Source organism: Thunnus thynnus, chromosome 22 (assembly GCF_963924715.1).
Source record: "Thunnus thynnus chromosome 22, fThuThy2.1, whole genome shotgun sequence".
Taxonomy (NCBI): Eukaryota; Metazoa; Chordata; class Actinopteri; order Scombriformes; family Scombridae; genus Thunnus; species Thunnus thynnus.
The window spans coordinates 10,663,596-10,685,488 of record NC_089538.1 but is presented as its reverse complement, the minus strand read 5'-3'; the positions used below and the strand labels follow the sequence as shown (position 1 = coordinate 10,685,488).

Genomic DNA, 21,893 nt, shown 5'->3' with positions numbered 1-21,893 from the left:
AGTTAAATGTGCAGAGAGAGATACATGAGAAGTAATAACAGTGGAGTGGGACAGATGACAATGGGGAGGAAAAGGAAGTTTCATATTCCCTTAGTCTTACCAGAGCGCGGTGGTGGAAACATAATGCACTAGCTCTGTAAACGGCAGTGGGTCGGAGGAGGCCCCACAGCTACGGCACACAGACTGCAGAGGGGAGAGAGTCCAGAGACCAAGAGAGTTACACAAATAAGTTACTAAAAATGATACAAAAGTGTAATTTCAGCACTCATAGCCATTGTTAAGCACTAATTATCAAGTCAGCATTGTTACAGTCGTTTTGTTTGAACTTTGACTAGGACAAGCTTGTCTTTCTGTTTTCCTTGTAGTCAATTATAAATTGTGGGCTCAGTAATATCCTCTTACATCACCATCTCAAATGATTGACATTATCAGGCATCCAATTTAATTTCTGAACTTATAATCTGTCCCTGACCAAAGCAATCCTCATTAAGGCCTTGATAATATATTTGTTGGATTGGTTGCTGTGAAGTCGAGGTAGAACAAAATCCACTGACTGTGCCCCTGAGGGATTTAGTCCAAAGGCGTATTACCTGTTTGATTCAGAGATGGAACTGGTTTGGGACAGGGACAGAGTCAGTGATGGGCATCACAGCCACGGGGCAGGGTGGTGTGTGTTATGCTGGAATTTATGTGTACACCATCTGTGATTTATCTGGCGAGGAATCTGACCAGAAACACCCTCCTTATTCCACTGAGGCGAACCAGTATCAAAACATGACGTATTGGATTTCTACTGTCTCAGACAGTGATTCATGTACCTGTGTGCATGCGTGTGTGGGTGTGTGCGCTACTTAATCCTAACAGTGGCTAGCTAGTGTGTGTTCAGTTCCACATTGTATGAACTAAAACATCTAGAGCAGAAAAAGGAAGGGTTATAATATAATCAATACCTCTTTCACAAACAGAAAAAGAGTAATCCTTGTGAATGAACACATACTGTATATAAACATCATCTTTTTCACAGATTGGTACAGCAGCAGGAAACAATGATGCTCTAAGTAAAATACTTTCTAAGCTTCTACTGACCTGCTCATAAAGCGACATAGCAAACTTCTGATGTGTGATGCAAGACTTGGAAGTGCAGGCATCTGTCTCCTCAGGCACAATGTGCAGGTGAATCCTTTCCAGTATGTTCTCCTGTGACAGAATATGACATCCATTGGGTATGGGACAAAAAAAAAAAAATTCCAGCTTTCTTTTTCCTACAAGTACCACTTTTTTTTTTTTTACTCCAGTGCAGGTATTTCCAGGAACAAAGTGCAACGGAACACAATGTTAAATACAAGGAATTCATTTTTACGAGTTGTGTCATAAACATGACAGCAAAAGGAACACATTTAAATTTATACACCAGCAAGTTACACTCCAGTTAAGCCACCATCACCTCTCCTCTCCCGTTTCTATGGAGTGCTTGTGGATTCATAAAATATTAAGGCTGCAAGGTAGGCCTGCAAAGGTTACAGGCACAACTTCACAGCCTATTAATCTGACACTGGCTAACTCCTCACATAAATTCTCTGCTGGCATGCCGCTGCCAGTGCATTGCATGGTGAGTGCTTAAGGGCAAAGATCTATGTGGGATTAAGAATTAAGATTGTCTATAAAAGATAGCAGCTTTGGCACGAAAGCTTCATGTGTGGATGGAAAAAGTTATTTCAGAGTAAGTTTTTGTATTAGGGGACTCATATCAAAACACCAACGTTGTTGCATCAAATTGAAAGGCAAAAGATGGAACATTATGCAGTAGAAATGATTTTTATCAATTAATTTTGTGTGCAAATGTTAACATATTGTACAATCTTCTCTACTGCTTGTCCAGAGACATTTCATTCTCTCTTTTGTTTATCCATTGCTGTGTAAGTGGACTTCCTAAGTGAATAAAGGATAAAAATCAAGATATTTCTATGCTGTGTGGCTGTACTGGCAATAAACAGAAGTGATAGAAATCATGAGAGGAAAATAAACGAATTAAGTCTGATGGACAAAAGAAAACATGAAGGGTAAAAAATGCTCTAGGATCTAGTTAATATTTGATGGCTGGAGTCACAATAAAACTGGAACAAAGGCAAAAAAACAAAACCATGAAAATTACACTGCAGTTATAGAAAAACAACTTCTGGCCAAACAATTCTTTGTTGTGCCAAAAAGAGCAAAAAAAAAAAAAAAAAACTGGAACTGATATGCAAAAATGATGAAGGACGAATGAAATTGACTTTTAAAAGGCACAGAAATTATGCAACATAATATGGTAGCACAAAACAGAGAGGTTCAAACACAACCCTGGTGCTTATATAACCTGTCATGATGATATTTAGCGGCAATGTGGCAGGGGTTGATGGGAGGGGAAAGGAGGGACAGAAGCTCTTTCAGTGACCTCGCCAAACAGTTTGTTGCAGTGCATTACCCGAACTGTGTGGCAGGGTAACACACAAACATACACACATCCCTCTCCATACGCTCCCTAAGGGCAGCCTGGTTGCCACAGGAACTTACAAAGCACTCTGCGGCATCATCCATGAAGCCCAGCTGGAAGCGCTGCTCGTCCTTAAAGGTCTCTGCCAAGGCGTGACGCAGGTTGTCAGAGGGCAGGGCGCGCTCCCGACTGTGCTGGAACTGTGAGAAAATGCCCTGAAGAGGAAAAGAACTTGTTTGCACGTGCACTATGGGACATTTTGTTTATCAAAAGAATGTGTGTCACCCTCCCTGCTCAATACACAGGCTGAATCCAAATGCCCAGACTTAACCGCATCTGCAGACTCGTGGACTTTGCGGGCACGTTCCCCAGCAGTATGCGAGCGATGTCCAAATCTACAATTCATCAAGTCCACAAGGGACCTTACTTGGACTTTCTGCAGACTTCCAGAGAAGTCGCTTGGGAAATTAATCATAATCCTGCCACAATAGGCTATAAAGTGACGATGTAAAGAATATTACTACTTATTATTATCAATAATATTAAAATAATAATAGGCTGTGTAAAATATTTACTTTTGATGACTTTTCACTTTGACTGTGATGTAGTGAGGTATAATGTACATACACAGTAACAGGCCTTTAGGCTTAATGACGTGGATTTGTTTGTCATAATCTGCTAGACAGGCAAAGGTTGGTTTTTGTCTGTCTACAATGTTTAGGTCCTCAGTTGAGGATTTAATGTGAATATAATATTTGCAATGTTTAGTAGTTAGTGTAAAGGGAAAAGCTCCCTGAGCATTCTGACCAGATTTGATGAGTGTAAAGCAGCAGAGCTGCACATATCAGAACCAACAACTGTTCAGAAAAACACTTTGAAATGAGTTACAGGGTAAGGAATTTCAATTTTTCTCTGTGGAGTTCCTTGGGGCCTTAAGTCTATTCTCAGAGCGCATTTTTATCACCTTGCGGTCCAGCGCACTCACAGACTTGATGTGATGACAGTGAACAAATCACAGTACATACAGTACTGAAGTCCACAACGGCTCAGTCTGCAAGTCCAGCGGGTGGACCTTTGGACTCAGCCACAAGTTGGCTATGTGACCCAACAAGTCGCAACACCAACAGTGACAAACACATCTCCCTACCTTTAATGCACAAAAGATGCATGACTCTCCGAGACAGAAGTGTCCAGGTAGCTGCCTCAAGCTGCGTCTGAAGATGTCCAGCTGCCATAGTACCTACAAAAGGGATAGCAGAAGAGGTCATCAGGGCTCTTAACAAGAAAACTTAACATCCCTTTGTTTTTTTTTTGTTTTTTACATATGGCATTTAGGCCATGTCTCCAAGGTCATGCAGATGAGGACTGTGCAAGAGGACCAACTGCCCTTGCATAGAAACAAAGCCGAAGGTAATGATCATCTTCAACCAGCTCATCAGTTGTCTCAGCCTCTGAGTCACAGTCTCCAAGAATGACCTCACTGTGGGCTGGCAGTAATAACAGTCTAACTCACCAGCAAGTGCTCCACTAGTCAAAAGCAACCCTCAAGTACATTAATAAATTGCTGGGAAGCTCTGGCATATTTAGACAGTGACTAAGCTTTGAAATTTCCTATTTTAGTAAGGTTGAGCATGGTGTACAGCTCCTGAAGGAAGACAGCAACAAGTGTTTATTGAATAAAGTGAAATAAGTGGTTACAAGAATAGAAAAGTAAAAGAAGTCAAGCGCACCTTAGAATACAATGCTGCATCTTATGTCTGGCATACTTTTAACTCCTTAATTATTTATCATATTGACAGGGATATTGGATCACTTCATCATCCCAAGAAAATCAAAATGGCATTCAGCTACAAACAACCAAAGTAAGGACAGACCTACCTGCACAGCACTGTTCAGAAAGCAGCTGTTTTGGCCCGGCTCGTTCAATAGTCCTTTGGTGGGGGCCAAAGACAGCATGCTCCCCGGCTGGTACGATTTCCCCAGATTGCCCCCCGGCTTCCTGAAGAACTTGACCCATGCCATTGGATAGTGGGGTCTGCCTTTTGACAGGTGGGATAGTCAGACGACAGGGTGGGTCGGTTGGTGCTGGGATTAGATCCCTCTGCCCCTGAAAGAGTGACTCCCCAACAGTCTGGGGCTAAGTTATTCCACGAGCTGCAGCAGCTGCCTTGCTACACATGGGCTCCTAGTCCATTTCTGCAGTGCATGTAAAAGGTCCTTTTACCTTGTCTGCTAGTTAGAAGTCTTAAAAAAAAAAAAAAACTTGCCACGATCAAAAAAAAAAAATTACAATCCGAGTCTCCGTATGGGAAAGTCTCTGATGTTCACTGGTCTGATACTTCTGATGAGATGCAGGGATTGTGGACCCCCTGTAAGCAAATTTTGCCACATGGTTGTAATGCTGTTGAGGAGACTGTTCAGCTGCAGTAAATCGTCCCTCTCCAAGGTTTATCCATAGTAAAGTTTTATCCAGGCATCTCTTAGTACTAGACAGCAAAGGCAACTGGGCTGTGTTAGAGAAAAAAACAACAATAAATTAGATTTTGACATAATTATGACATTATTGAACCTATTTTATTAGACATAACTGTTTTCTAGTGTTCTTTTCATTGTGCATGATTGTTGTACTAGTTTGATAGAATAATAAAGTGATTCTTTCATAACTGGGAAGTGAACTGTACATCTGATAGTCTACTTTTCCCTGCCCAATTCTGGTTTAGATGTCAAACTGGACTTGGACAACAAAGCTTGTACATTAACTTTTATAGACACCCTTTGCACCGAGGGCGTTGTCAAACTAAAGTGACCCCAGCTAGAGTTACATAATAACATTCAAATGTATTTCAATTTCCTGTCCAGTATAGATACAAACATTACAAATAAAGGTACAACACTGAACTAAAGCAAACTTTGCATAAACATGTTACCTCATTGACTTCATGTGTGTTTTATTTATCTGTACGAGGCATAAAAATAAAATGAAGTGCAGCAGTATCACTCTAACTACTGTAAAAATCACATATTGTGACTGTATTTGGTTCCAATTGCTTGTTTTGTTCAGGAAGAGCTCAACCTTTAACATGAACTGCTGTAAAGATCTGCTGTCACTACTGTCAAGTCTTTTCCAGCTCTCAATTTTCTGCACCTCTTAATATTCATAACCTTAACTGGATGGAAACAACTGATTGTTTTCATTATTGATGAGTGCAAAATACCTCGTCTTCTTCTGTTGATCAGCTAACTGACCTACACATTTAATATGCAGTTATGTTGTGAAATAACATTGCCTAAGTCTACAATGCCATGTTTTCATGTGCTGAGAGGATTTTAAGTAGATTTTAAACATGAACGTTTGCAGATGAGAGCCCAAATTGAAGTTGTTAGTCAGCAATTTGCGGCTTGAGATTTGAAAAATTCCATTTCCTCTCAAATTTCATACTCATGTTGTCAACTCGCCTGGCATTGTCATTCTTTTATAAACTCAACTACAAAAGAATACTTGTCTGACCTATTTTTTAACATGAGAGGAGCAGTACGGGATATTATAACAAACAACTGAAGATGCTGTTCAATTTATGAAACTTGCAGTCCATGCGGCTCCATCAGCATAGTGAAAAGGCCGACAAATTCTGCAGTGAGTGTGAATTGTGCACCTATGAAAGCTACCCTGAACACAGACTTTAAGAGGCTTGATGGATGAATATGTTTGTGCTGAGTGAGGCAATCGAAAGCTGTGTCTAGGTTATTACATTACTGAATACCCCAAGAGGTACATATAGTCACAGCCTGTACGTTTTAATGTGTATATTGTGAATTTTGTAGGATATTCTTTTATGCCATTCTAAATGATAACATCGATTGTCCTGTGACTTTATGAAAAATATTATGGCAAAGCAGATGTATTTCCAGACACAAAAGTACAAAAAAGCAACAATGAGCAATTGTTTCTTGTGTGATACATGGTGAATCATGCTCTTTTGGGCCCTGACACCTAAAAAAAAATAACCTCAAAGAATAAACCTCAAACATTTTGTTATTCACAGTGAGGACAAAAAAATACTGCCCTGGTTTGCACAAACAATGAAACCTCCCTCTTGTGACAGTCTCCAGAACACAGAAAGTTTCAGCCAAAACCAGTTGGACAACGCTGCCATCCTGGTATTTCAGGAGTTGTCAATGGGTGATGATGATGTTGCACCGATGTAACTTAACAGCAGGTTAAAAGTAGAACTTCAAGTTTAGTATTTACATGTAGCATTTACAGTCATCTTCTCATGATTCAACTAAACGCCAACGTCTCTGCCTCTGTACTTTGCAACTGGACTCCATAGCAACAGCATTCCAATGCAATCACTTAAGCTCAGAGTTGCTTAAGAGCTGCTGTTTTCGGATTAGTTTCAGGGCTGAAGGAGCAAGTGGAAAACTGTACGGTCCTCCTATGCAGTCTACCTTTAATTAATGACATCACATGCCTTGACATGTTGCTACCATGTGTATGTCTCATTAAAAGCCATGAACACACGCATGAACATCCATTTTGGGAGCATATGATGAGATGGAAAAACAAAATCACATCACATTGTTTCACATTTCTTTGATAGGGAGAAACTAATTACCTGCAAATGGCCTGAAAAAAAAAATCCCAAAGCCATTACTCTAACAAGCTAATAGCACAATTATTATTATTATTAGCTCTTATTACTGCAGGGTGTCAACATCACTTTGACACCAAATTAAACAATGACCCACATTCCGATTCATTGATTCCTACAATAAAGGGGTATTTAGTGCTATTTTTAAAGCTATCACACAAACTTCCAACATGTCTGTGAAGCATCTCTCCCTAACCAATTTAGCAGCAAGAAAAAACAATACCACACATCCACATGTCCACACTACTCAACGTCAGTTCAATGACATGGCGAAGCCAATGCACGTTTTGTATTGTGACATTGCTGACAACAGCAGGAGTAAATATGGCCCTGCCTTTCTAGTCCTACAGATTTTATTGCATTACGGTACTCCACTTGAGAAACTGCCAACCTCACTCATGTTAAACTATGTCTTAGCCTGAGTGAAATTGGCACTTGCTGACTAATTCAATGACGTTTTAAAAGATGATTTGCAGCTGTTTAAAGGGAAAAGAGCATCATATTTTTAACAAAGGCAAATGATGCTTGTACTTAACAATAACAAACGTTATTTTCACTGTAATTTTCTTTTGCGAAATATTAAGGCTGAAGGTGAGGAGATGTGACATCTTTTAATTCTGTTTTCAGAAAGCATTTTAGGCTTATTAGATTAAGCAAGACACCTTTTGTCTGGCAACAGGAGACAAGAACCATGAAGTGCTTGCACTGCCAAACATGCATACATTATTATACGTGGACTGGCTGAGTTACAACGCACAGAGATTTCGATGGATGGATGGATGGCTAGATAGCTGGATAGATAGATCTTTATTGTCATTGTACAAGATAACAAAACTGCAGAACCCTCTAAGTACACAGCACATATAACCTGTGAGCAGGATACAGATGAAAGAGTGATAAGTTGGAGAGAACGATTAACATTGTTAGCCCACAGGCAACTCTGCTAACATGAACATTCTTACTGTATTGCATATGCTGCTGTTTCATGATTTTATAATCTCAAAAACTGAAAACAGATCCCTTGAAATTGATTTTAAGTGAATGCAGCCACATGAAATATCTGCTTCCTTGTTTATAAACCTAGGTGGAGAAAATGACTCAACTGGCTGGTCACAAATTTGTCCTGAAGCCAGGTTTTTACATCATTACCTAATGTAAGCCAAGTTGTTGACACCCTTCCGTTTCAAGTCTTGGTGCTGAATGATACCATCCAGTTTAGGTTGTTTTTCTTTCCGTCAGGTGGATCCTAATCAGTTTGTCCATATTTAAATCCCCCCCAAACCCCTTGGCTTCATGTCAACAATAACAACAACAACAAACCATAATGAGCTCATGTTGATAAGAATCTCAGTTCTTCATTCAACACCAGTCTCTGTAGCCCCATCTTGCACAGCAAGTATCTTACTCAAGTTCTCTTTGAGTTATCTGGCTTTCCTACACCTAGCACTATCACATGCAACGCTGACAGATCAAGAGCAGTCTCTTTAATATGAAACCATTGATCCCAGTGGGGAAATTAGGCCACCGCAGCAGTAAAAAGTAACAGACAGTGAGATAAAATATATGACATCTAAGCACACTATCAGAACATAAAAAGCAGTACTAGGAATAGCAGAAAATATGACAAACACTACAAGCTATACTATATCAAGTGTGTATAAAGATTATATATGGTTTAATTTGCAGCTGACATTTTACATGTTATGTACACTTGAGTGACAAGTAATACATCATAACATCTAACTTTTAATAGCAGCACTATTTCTGCTGTTGGAGCAGAGAAGAAAACAAGGCTTGATGAAGGTGTATGGAAACAAACATTTTGTGTGAATAAATTAGGTTTTAAATTTTCAGTGTGGATATTCATCCTTTGTTTAACTTAAACAGTTAATCACTGCCCATCATCAGGGCACAGTGGGAATTCTTTGTATTTATATGATCTCATATTATTGAGTCTAGGGCTGCAATTAACGATTCTTTTAATTATCAATGAATCTGTCGATTATTTTCTCTATTAATTGATTAGGTGTTTTGTCTGTAAAATATCAGAAAATGGCGAAAAATGTCCCAAATGTTTCCCAAAACCTAAGGTGATGTTCTCAATTGTCTTGTCACAGTAGTCCTCAACCCAAAGATATTCAGTTTACTGTCACAGAAGACTTAGGAAACCAGGAAATATTCATATTTGAGAAACTGGGAAGAAAAATGTGACTTTTTTTCTCAAAAATTGACTCAAATGATTAGCCTAATCTGTTATCAAAATAGTTAATGATTAATTTAATAGTTGGCAACTAATCTAACTGATGGACTAATCATTGCAGCTCTTATTCAGTCTATAAAACTATCTTCTTTTCACAAAGTCACCTCATGTTCTCCAGAGCTACAGTGATGGATTAAGGGTGCAACAGGCTGCACTGAACCAAAAGGAACAACATAAAAGAAATTCAGTGCAATTAATATTCTACTATCTATTTTATTAATGACTGTTGCTACTAAAAACTGACTACCTGCAATTTGTTAAAAGCTCTGTTTTAAAATCAGAGAGGGACACTGGTTGTTTAGCAAATGTTTGATATATTATTGATTTGCAAGTCTTTTTTTCTTTTTCACAGCAGATTGGTGAGAAGGTATTAGTATGTCAACATTTTTATATTTTATCTGTAAGTATGGGAAAAAATAATGCTTCTTGCAGGTTTGACCTGTGGCATCATTTATCACAGCAGTGGAACTCAAGCCATCTTCGTACGACCAAAATGCCGGGGTTAATTTCCAAAAGTTAGCTGCCTAACCAACATACTAATTCTACTTAATGCCAGATGCTGACAGATGCTGTATCTTTAACATTTAAAAGCAAAGAACATCAAACAGACAAAACTACACCAACGCACACAGAGCACTGAAAATCACATATTTCTATGAACATAACTGAATAATAATGTAATTACCAACTTAAAAACAGCTTAAGGACTGAATGATGCTTGAGTAAAATAGGCTACATGAGAATTGTAACATTCTTCATATTGTAATTATTTACAGATCCAAAACACAACCCACATCGCTCTCACTGTATTATTGAGGTCTGGCCAAAAATGTAGTATAAATCTGAGTGGAAGCCAAACAAAAGAAGCAATTTCACTTTTTCTCTCAGGCACACCAGTACAGGAAGTCCAGTCTTCCTCTGTAAACAAAGGCTTGTTCCGAATTGTAAAGCAAAGTCAAGGATTGACTCTTTTCTCCCCGTTGCCATAGGGAAAATGCTAAGGCTAGCACCGTGGAGCAATCAGCCAAAGTGTGTGTTGTGCATCAGCAAGTCTGACAGGCAGGATCAGGATCGGTAAGATGTGGACGTCTTCAGTGTGAAGGCACAGGGAGTCAGATGCTATAATTTGTCCATTAGTGATCTGCTGATGGATGGTCTCATTAAAAAAGATTCAATTGATCTCCTTTATATGCCACGAGCCTCTGATGAATCAATCTGTAGTGAATTGAGTCACACTTATTCAATATCTATAAAATGTGCGATCAGAAACACATCGTGGGAACAGCACAAAGACAGAAAAAGCATTCAAGATATATATAGAGGCCTTTGTTGGACCAATTTAGCTTGCAGGTTCACTCGCCAATACTCATTACATAACACTGTAGGGGAAGATGACACAAGCTCTCTCCATCATGCTCTGTTTGAGCACATACAGGTACAATCTCCTTTTTCTCAATACAGATCAATACATCTTTCTATCAAGCTGGTGCATTATCCATCTGCATGACAGCTGAGTGTTCCCTCATGTTACTCCTCAACTGACTCAGTGTCGATGAATGGCTTTAGGGATTATGTATAACAGCGACTCCTACTCCCATAGGTGGCAAAGTATTGTGCTTTTTTATCTCCTCTATTTTTAGTCCAATTTAACCATTACAATAACTTTATATTAAGCATGAAACAGAGAACTTTGGAGCTATACTGAATGTGTCCTTTGACAGTTTCAAAAACATGATATCCACTTTTTTTAAGATCTACACTGAAGTAGCCCACACAGACGTACTACTTTGGATGTAAAATATGCACAAATTGCTGGCTGACAACATAATTAGATGGTGTCCAAAATTAAACTAAGCTGTTGCTAAAGTAAACGAAACACTCAAGTTTTAAGATACGAACTTAAATACTAAACACATGCCATGAGCAACCACTTCTTTTATAGATGATTTGTGATCATTAGCTACATCTTTAATTTAAATTTCCTGGGTGATGTTATTTTCAAGTCTGGGAAACAGCAACAGATACATAAACGAATGCAAAAAAATATATTGAGAAAAGTAACAGATCGTATTGTGTCTGTTATAAATTGTCATTTCAAGTCCTGCACTCGTTCTGTTGCCAAATGCACCTGTTTCAATTCTACCTGACTGCCAAGTTACCCACCAGTGAATGTAAAGTCATTCACTAAGACACAGTGACAATGAAGAAGTGGACAATTACTGACATCTTCTATGTTTAGAGTTAGGCCTGGTAAAATAAATGTTTAAAAAAAAAGCTCCATTTTGGCTTATCTCATGCAAACTTCTCAGAAGTCTGACTGATAAAGTTATGTAGAAATAAAGTCACAAATAACAAGTCTCCCACTCATACTTGTACTTATTCTGAACTAAGTCATGCAAACTTCTCAGAAGTCTGACTCATAAGGTAAATGTAGAAATGAAGTCACAAATGACAGTCTCCCACTCAGTTGTTCTCCCACTTCATCAATGATATTTGCGGATCCATATTCCTGTGAATTTAATGTCTGACTAGATTCAACACCATGCTCTTACTGCATTGGCTCTTCACAATTTTCATTGTAATCTAGATTTGGAACTAGGCAAACACACAAAAGTCTAAAAAGATTTTAAAAAGCCCTAGCACAGGCAGACACCTCAAATAACTGAAGGGGCAATAAAACGTGACCCTGCATGCTAAAACCCTAAAATAACAGTGAAACTTCACTGTAAAATTCCCTACAGACTGCAGACATGGTTTAAGCCTTTGGGCAACAATGCAGCGGTCGTTTCCTGTGTAGGCTTCCTGCTCAAAGGCTTGCCGCTTTCCAGCACACAGTCACCGCGTTCAACCCTGTGAAACTGAACAGGTCACCCACACCAAGCTGAGTCACCCATTATTCCTTACGAAGTCCAACAGAGGAAAAGGGAGAGAACAAAGGCACATGTTCCAAGATCCCATACTGACTAGGGTTTCATTGAAATATAACATCCTCCACTTTGCTCTTTAGATTGCTTCCTTAATGTCTTCCCACTTGACAGGAGCTTGCCCCCCCCCAAAAAAAAAAAATCAAGTGTGATGATGACCAACAACTTTGTTTGTTTTTGTTCACTTTTTCCTACTATATAAGTGAATTCGTTTAGCTAGAAGTGAAATGTAAAGTGACAAACTCTTAGCTCAGGTATGTTATTTACACTCGGCTGCCATAGTCTAGCATATAAGCTTTATGAAAGGAGGTCACACTGTATATTAGACAATAGAGTGCCTAAGAAAACAGTAGTTATTCCAAGCAGTTTTGCTCAACATGCTTGCAAACAAAAGAAGTGACACAGACTTGCAGTCAAAACTGGTTCTTCAGCATGCCTCCACATTTACTTCACCATCTCCGCCACTGAAGGAAGTGTTCCACATCCACATAAAGGATGAGTGTGCATGGTGTCTATAGGGTTCATGATCTCATTGCTTCATCATCACTGTGCTCCTGTGAGTGAGGTCTGCTGCTCAGTGCTCTTATCACTGGAATGAATTAAAGTGGGAGAGACCGGTTCACAGGGTGCACAGGACGGTGGTCTGCCAATGAGTTCAGACTGAGCTCCAATAAACTCCTGAATGTTTTTGTCCACAATATTAAAATGGGCGTGCAAGAATTACTCAGTATGTAACCGCACAATCCACACCACAACATAATATAACAGGAGACTTGGCAGATAGCTTTGACTGTGCTTGTTTATCTTGAGGTGACGCAACACTATAAAAGATAGGAAGGCTGATGTTTTTCACTTTAAAAAACTACATTAAAAGTGTATTTATGAGCCTATATATGCCCATTACCAGTCGGTTAATGAGCAATTGTGCTAAAAAAAATAATAATATGGGAGGATTAGTAACCTTTCTGTGGAGCTACTTAATTGAATATTAAATGATAAACTGACACATAGCTAACTTAGCTAGCTGTCAACAACAATGCAACTACGGACGACCTTTTAAAGAAAAAAAACAGCAGTAAATTAGACAGAATTTAAAAAGCCAAAATGGCAACATGAGTCTGGTATTTTAAACTTTTCCGCACCACATTTTTCTTAACTTGACAAGTGTTATAACTAAAGCTACCTGGCCGACTAACTTACAGGAGGCTAACGGCTAGGCCTACCTGGTTTACCTGAGTTCCAGGTGTAGCTACGTTTCCGCCCCACGTACTACTGTTAAAAACACGAACCAGGAAAGTTTGAAGGACTTCTTATACCCGTCTCAAATAACGTACCACTCACCTTAAAGAGAATAAAAACCCAAGTGCGGTTATATCCTCCAGCGTGGAGAGTTGGGAGTATTTTGGTTGAGTTTCGAAGGGGGAGGAACTGAGGAGCCGCAGGAGTCGCTGGTTAAAATGTACTTCAAGAGGCAGATACTGGAAACTAAAACACCTACCAGAAAACAAAGTGTTGTCTCTGCGCCGCTGAAACTTCACTCTCCCTGGCTTTTACAAGGTCTACCCTCTTTCAGAAATTCCACTTCGGACACAACAGCCGTCTCTGTCCACTTTGCGATATATATTCCGGTTTTTTGAGAGGCGTGCAGTTCTGCTGCAGTTCGCTGATGCGCGGCGGTAGTGAGCTATGGTCGCTCGGTCGACTTCGGCACCTGAAATACTGGATTAGAGATGTTTTCAGAGCTGAGATGTCAAACCCCGCCTCTTCAACACTGTATTTACTGCAGTCTGCCATGCTACTGTACACCACTGCCACAGCTACAGCGCACACACACACATACACACACACTCTCAATATTTGCAGAGCGCCAACTCTGCTGGCAGGATCGTTAATGTTGCTTTATGGTGCAGGGCTTTGCAGTTTGCAGCCCACTACTACAGTTTGTAATGTTAGTTTACAACTCTGCTTCTGCAAACTGTATTTTACGCACATACTGTAGTTCAGAATGTGTTTAAAAGTAGTAAATCTTTTTTTTTTTTTTTTTTTTTTTTTTTTAAGAAAAAGGACTTTCATGCAAAGCATATTTTGGATTTGTTGTCATGGAGGTACATAATGTCAGAAAGTCACAAAAACAAACAGCAACCAGTAGAATATCTGGGTGCACGCAGTTGTGTGTAAACTATGCATTGCAGTAATGTGGTGGGAAATGATTAAACATGCTTTTAGGGGTGTTAAATATTTACTTGCATAGTTATAACCCAACAATGTGGTGACAATTATAACACTGATGATTATGAGGAACACAGAGAGCAGAGGAAAGTGATGTAAGGCTCTCGTTACCCAAACACCATCTGCCTGATCCTGTTATATAAAGAAAGCGAATGAAAGGGATGTAAAATTAAAGCTTTTCTCCCCTTTTTAGAAGCAAGGGAGACTAGTGATTGTGATAGCCCTATCATGTTTCATGGCTCAAAGCCCCTACCAAGCTGCCCACATTTTTATGTGGAATAATTACATTAATTAAAATAAGTAGTTTGGATTGACAAGAGGGCATATTATTGGGATATAAAAGTGTGAGGCTATAAACTATATTTTTGATGGTCCATTCATTTATTTCCAAAAACATCTCTAAGCAATAACATTTCACTTATGCCACAATCATGAACGATCCTAATCATAAAGGGAAATATTTCTTATTGTATGTTTTGTTTTTTTTTTGAAACAGCTGTCACAAGTAATTACACATGCAGACATGCATGTTTTTTTTTAGATGTTGTGACTTTATTTAATTTTTATTTAGTTTTATTTAATATTGCTATGGAAAAGAAATGTGTACACTGTACTTATTTGCAAAGGCTGTCTCTGTTTACAACTCTCAAATTCAGAAGCTCATTTGCGCAAATTCCACAATTCATTTGGCACATTAATTTAGACTTAATACTGCTTGAGGAAATTCACTTCTGTAGAGCATTGTGTTACCCCCAATGAAACCCTTATATTCAACGTAGATCCTCAGTTAGAGACACCCATAATCTGTTGTAAAATCATTTTCAATCAGGCCACACTTCCAACAAGCTTTGAAAGAACACATTTTCAGCTTTCCAAAAAAATCAGCACAGTCACTCATTAAGGGAGAGGAAACTGGACACAAGGATTGAGTGTGCGGTGAGGGGTCACAATGTATCAGCATGGTCCAGCCTTTCCCCAGGAAGTACTTGAAAGGGCTTATCGAGGAGACAATACCATTTCCCTCCACACACATTTCCTCAAGGGACATATAATGCTTCCCTTTAAAATATAACAAGGTTTGAATGTGGTAATAATTTGTTTGAGTGATATGAGTCTTAACGTTGTTGGCGATGAAGTATTCAATTTACCTTTTAACCACAAACTTTACTCTTGAGCACTTGAAATAAAATAATCCAACAAACTCTAAGCCATTCTGTAGCATATTCCCACAACTTTTTAGATAGGGTTAACAAAAAAAGAATAAGGTGTACATGTGCTACTCTGAGCTCACATAGAGAATTCACATTATGACACATACTGGACATTCCCACCCTGGCTGTTAGCCCTCCTCGCTTTGAAGTGCTGCCACTGAATAGTTTACATTCCCTATAAATTATGGATCAGACAGGTCAAGCAGATCAGGTCTTTTACAAGTTCCACAAATGTAAACTTTTCTTTTCTGACCTTGGTGGACAGTTTGCAATCAGCTGCTGAATCTGACAATTTGTGCCCAGTCAGCATCGCTGCCTCGCACTGAGCCAAAAGTCTAAAAACAACTGTATCATTGCATAGACACATCATTGCCTGGCTGGAATGCGCTTTGAATGACTTCTGCAGAATAGCGGCTCATTGGTTTTTGGACATGTCTCCTTGTCCTAAGTGTTGGCTAATTTGCTTGTATTGCCAACTTTGCAAATTTATGAAGTACTGCAATTAGATTCTCTAAGTACGGAGAAGTATATCCATCTCAGTGAACTCAGGATCAAATTGTTCCTGATCTCAAAGCACTGAATCTATGCAAGTTTGATCCTGTTGTGAAGGGCATTTTCATTTAAGATTAATTAGTGAGACTTTGCCAGCGCTGCAAGGAGACAGTGCACGCAGTAAATGTCCCGCTGAGAGCCGGTGCCATTGCCCTGGCTTCTCACCTTGAGCAAGCCCCAAATGACCAACAAGAGTTTTGCTGAACGCAGTGAATAAACACGGCTCAAATGACAAACCTGTGTCCTCTCTTTGCCTGTGGAGACCTTTTTGCAATTTTACCAACAACAGCACTAATAAATGTCCACTTTGTGACACATCAGACATATTTTATATAATTTTCTGGTCCAATGTCAAATTTCTGAACAACTTAGCATTTGTTTTTGATTGATATATAGATTCATTGATGTTCCTGATTGGGTCACTGGGCAGCTAAATTCCATTTCATCCCAAATGTGCTGTACCATTTGAAGTGGGATATTTTTAGCACTGTTATCTGGCCTTTAAATCCATACTTACTGTACTCTATAGCCCTGAGACACAACGGGAAAGTGGGGCAACAATTCCACAACCATACTTTTTTTTTTTTTTAAAGTCTTTGCTTTCAATGCAGTTTTTTACACCATGACATATGTAAAATAAACCACACAAGTTGGAAGTTTAGGGAGAAATTAATCTGATTAATGACAAAAGCAAGAATAAATTCCTCAAGCCTTTTCTGACAGGACAGTAGGCAGATGATGTAAATAAAAGAAGCAAAGCAAAATGAATAAATAGGCTAAAGCTCCTTCTACTGTTGCTCTCATCTGTTGTGGTAATGGTAACTGCAAGTGTCTAATTAAAATGTAAACTTAATCTGCTCCTGCCTGGGTAATAATAAATGCCCTAGTTTATGTACGCATCTGTGTACACACACTTGTAAACTTGCATCATGGGAAATGCAAATAATTCAAATGGAACAGCTTGTACTAATAAGTAATATGAGGACACAAGTTGTCCTCACCGTGTGCATAAACACAAGCAGATACAGGATACTTGTGAAGAATACAATTGTGTGTGAGTTCAAATTGTGAGATTGTCAATCAAAGCGATTCCCTTTAAATGAAAACGCCCTTTCTTCACTTTCTGCGAAAACTGCACAAAGTGGAATGACTGAACAAAGCAAAGCTTGTAATGTCTTTTGTGAACACCATTTGTTGTGTTATACTATTGGATTACTACTAATGAGGAACCACACAGAAGTGAATGCCCTGTTGTTATGTAAGAGATTAGACATGCTCGAACGCCACAATGGAGGCCACGGGAGGCGACGCCTCTGAATCAACTCGTGCTATATTTAACCGGGGATTAAAATCCTGTAATGATGAGTTTTTGGAACGAAACCGCTTCTCAAGTATCTTAAGAACAACCAAGTCAGCAGTTCTTTCTGTTTTTTGTTTTTTTTTAAATCTACTTTTCAATACTTCCTGTATGTGACATCTGTAAATTAATTTCAGTTCAGTCAAATTTAAAAAATAATGGTCCACACAAAGCATAGTTCAAAGGATCACTGATAACATACAACAAAGTATCATACAGTACATTATGTCTTCATTGTATATTATTCACTGGAATGGTATTTGTGTGCCGTCATGATGACTTAGCATGACCACAAACACAGCATGATGTCGCAGCCTTGATGTATTTCAGGTGAGAGATTTTTCCCATCCAGGTGAGTTGAGAGGTAAGACTCCTCAGTGCTACACTAGCATGTTAGTGTGCATTTATCTTATTTACATTTATATTTCCTTTCCAACCCCCAAGTAGTGACAGTACTCATTGTTTTACTGTAGAAAAGTAGATGACATAAGCATCATTTTTTGGCAATTGACCATCATACATTAATTCTGGAGTGCAGCCAAAGGGGTGACTGTGATATATTTCTCTGCTGTGTTTGCTGTATCCGTAGTAGCTGCGGCGCACAGGAAAAGCATGCTATCGCCTCAGTGCTGTCTGTCAGGAAAAGTAATACCCGTCAGTGGCTAAGATAAGGCACATTAATTATTGTTTCCCCAGCAACATAATCAAAAATGGGCTATTTCCTCTGCATCTTCACTGCTACTCCTCTGCTACTTTCTGCTCTTTCCAAGCCTGATTAGATGAGAAAAGACCTTTTTACACATCACCTTAAGTCTCAGTGCTACACTTTGGTTGTGGTAGCATTTGTAAGTTAATAACTCTTCACTGACTATTCACCAAAGAGAGGAGGTTAACATATATTGACCAGTCAGGAATATAGATGAGCCCCCTGAGGTAAAAGTCAGAGGCTGGATTACTGTGAGAGAACACAGCTCTAATTGGTCTCGAGGGCTTTTGCAAGTAAACAGGAACACAGTCTTGAATGTTCATTTGTCCAAACAGGCTAATTACTAGCCTAGCTGTGTGCATCCTTCCATCCTACAGTGGTGAATTTCTGTGTAAGCTAGCTATTTAGCCTCTCTGCACTCGATGAAAATGAATGCACATTGCTCAACAATCATTTTATGGACTTATTTGTACCAAAAGATCATAGATTCATTCTGGCATTCATCAAATGATCCCACTGAATTCAATAATTCCCCAAAACTCACAAACACACACAAGCACACTCATCACTCTTTGTAGACGAACGTGCACATACGCAAGCATCCCCCCTCGCACACCTTGCTGACACTTGATGGATTGAGAATGTTCTCAGAGCAAACATAGTTCAACCCATTGCGTCATTTCACTTCATTTCAGGAGTGGAATGTGTGCCCGTCACCCTTCACCTCACCTCATCGGCAACCCAACACCACCCTACTGACCCCTGAGATGCTTTATTTTCACTCATATTTTTAGATATCCCATTGGGCTTTGCACTTCCCTGCGGGAATGACCACCTGCTGCGAACATCCATCAGCCAAAGCAAGTCTAAGCATATCGTGTCATCAGATGAGAAAGGCATAAATTAAAATGTTGACACACTGTTAGATTAGCTGTGCTTTGCAGTTATTTACAGATTTTTATGTCAGGGGGTCACTTTAACACAATATTACAAGGTTAATCCCAGATTTATAGCATGTCTAGTGGAAAATTTAAGCATAAAGTCCACCTGAAATCTGACCGTGAACTCCTCAAAAGTGTGTCTGTATGCTAAAACCTTTGAGAGGACAATCATCTGGGTACAGGTTAGTGCCCTTGCAATTTTTATTTCACAACACATTTGTTTTCTCACTCAACCCATGCATACTTAAGGAAATCCTTGTGGGATACTAGCTGGTCTTGTGGCTCAACCTTTTAGCAATTGTCTGTGTCAGCAGCATAATGCACACTCAGTGTTTGGTGCTGTGTGCGCAGATGGAAACCCGAGGGACTTTAGCTTTAAAAGATGACCGTGAAAACAACAGCAGCAGAGCCCATTGTCATTAACTGCTGATGAAGATACTGAAGGCCAGCTGCTCAGTTATACACTAAGCACAGAGTATAAAACATAAGATTAATTATTTGAACTTTAGTTGAATCAAAAATGGCTATCTCACTTTTTGCACCTGTTGAACACATACAAAAAAGGCATGTTCCCACCTTATCAGGGTTCTCGTTACATAACAAGTGGTCACTCTGGTCTGAGATACCATCAGGTGTTTGTGTATTGCTTCTCCCTCTCCAAACACCGTTATAAAAAGGACTGTCCTGCATTTCATCTCACTGAGACTCCAACATGCTATCCCCTTACTTTCCCTGATGCTCTTATCCAGAGCGATTTAGAAGGACTATAAAGGACAGGTTTAGCCTCCTGCTCAAGGACAATAGAAGAGTCATGCTTCAACCATCAGTTTGGGGACAGGATGTTTAGCCAGTAGGTCACTCTATTAGGACAAAGCAATAACTCTAGACCTCACAGCCTATAATCCAGTGCCTACTGTGCCATCTCATGCCAAGGCAAACACGCCGGAGGGGAAACTAGTTGCAGTTAGAGACTAATAATCGAACTGTCTGGCTCCCCGACCCTCAGCCTACAGTCCCTGCCAATAATATTTCCGTTGCTGCATTTTGATAATGGCTACAATCAAAGTTCAAAGAGAGTTCATGCCTGCCCTTGATAAACATTGCTCGATATTTACTGTGGTACTTGGCAGAGGTAGCGGTACTGTCGGATGCTGGGTGGTGTGCTGTACACACCGTCCTCCTGAAGAGGCTGGCGAGAGGAATTCAATAGGACCGAAAAAGGGAGTGGCACCATGTGCTGCACATTCCAAAGGGTCTCCGACAGAGGCGAGGAATGTTGATGCTGGACTTGGTCACATGGCTTTACAAGACTAAACACATCCCCTTCTTCAGACAAAGATGCACCCATTGTCCAGACTGTGGTCATACCTGTAAAAATGCTACACATGCACAAGGCTCACGTTCTACAGTGAGAATCATATTAAGAGAGTCATAGAGTCATCTTTCATCAAATTCTTGCATTTTCCATTAAAAAAGTCATTTTTGACACCCTTTGGTGTTATTGTTGCCCATGTTCAAGGTGCAGTGTGTAGAAATTAGCAGAATATAACGGAACGTACTTGGCAGAAATGGGACATAATATTCATAAGCATGTCTTAATTAGTGTATAATCACCTGAAAATAAGAATTATTGTGTTTTCGTTACCTTAGAATGAGCCCTTTATATCTACATGGGAACGGGTCCTCTTCAGTGGAGCCTGCCATGTTGAGCTGCCATGTTTCTACAGTAGCTCAGAACAAACAAACCAAACACTGGCTCTAGAGAGGGCCTTCACAGTTTCGTGGCCACCATAGGTTCTCCTACACGCTTGGAAGGGAAGGGGGAGGGAGGGGTATTCAGTTTGTTGAAATCTGCAACCTCACCACTAGATGCCACTAAATCCTACACACTGCACCTTTAAGAGATAATTTTGTAATACATATATACTAGATTTTGTACTCAGGAGGTGCAAATTTCCCTTTTAGCCCATGGTGGCTCAGGTGGTCACGGGTGAAATTACTTGATATGCTCTTTAAGGGATTTAACTTTGTCTGCTGTTCAGTGATTCCACAGGTGGAGTTAGATCATGGAGATGGTCTGCAACAAACTGGAAAAAAAAAAATATCTGGAATTTTTGACCTTCTCCATTGCCTCAGGTTTTCTTTGGTTATTCAAATATCAGCCTTGGTTATGAAGCAGTATTAAAGACAGTAAAGAGACACATAAGTGTTTTAAATAGCTGTTATATTTCTCACACTTGTTACATTCAAGAAAATAAATATGTACATATAGACATAGAAAACACATCTTAGTAACATTACTCATTAAAAGCAGTTAGCACTGAGAGCAAAAAGCTAGCATGTTAGCTTGATGATACTAGCTGCAACATGCAAAAAAGACGATGTAAGACAACATAATATATCCTCAATGAAGTATAAATAACTGAAATTCAAAATTTTGCTAAAAATACCTATCTAGAAGAACCCAAAGACTTTAAAATAAAGACCAGGCTAAATAGGCAATTATTTTTTTATGTTTAACTGAAGAAAACAGTTAACTTTCTGTACATCATCTGTGCTTCTCTTGTGCAGACTGCTGGTAACTTTCA

At 39.3% G+C, this 21,893-nt stretch overlaps 1 protein-coding gene across 2 annotated transcripts in view; it reads right to left on the bottom strand.

Annotated features, from left to right (window-relative positions):
• LOC137174145 (inactive ubiquitin carboxyl-terminal hydrolase 53) overlaps window positions 1–14,612 on the bottom strand; it is a 34,128-nt gene extending 19,516 nt beyond the window's left edge. The window contains exons 1-6 of one of the 2 annotated variants that reach the window (XM_067579269.1): window positions 13,651–14,612; window positions 4,352–4,981; window positions 3,621–3,713; window positions 2,554–2,688; window positions 1,087–1,197; window positions 101–183 (exon numbers count right to left, since the gene is read on the bottom strand). In XM_067579269.1, coding sequence (XP_067435370.1) covers window positions 101–183; window positions 1,087–1,197; window positions 2,554–2,688; window positions 3,621–3,713; window positions 4,352–4,495 — 566 coding nt within the window. In that variant the 5' untranslated portion in view covers window positions 4,496–4,981; window positions 13,651–14,612. The remainder of the gene's footprint in view (window positions 1–100; window positions 184–1,086; window positions 1,198–2,553; window positions 2,689–3,620; window positions 3,714–4,351; window positions 4,982–13,650) is intronic. The other variant, XM_067579270.1, reaches the window with a different exon arrangement.
• Between the last annotated feature and the right edge of the window lie 7,281 nt (window positions 14,613–21,893).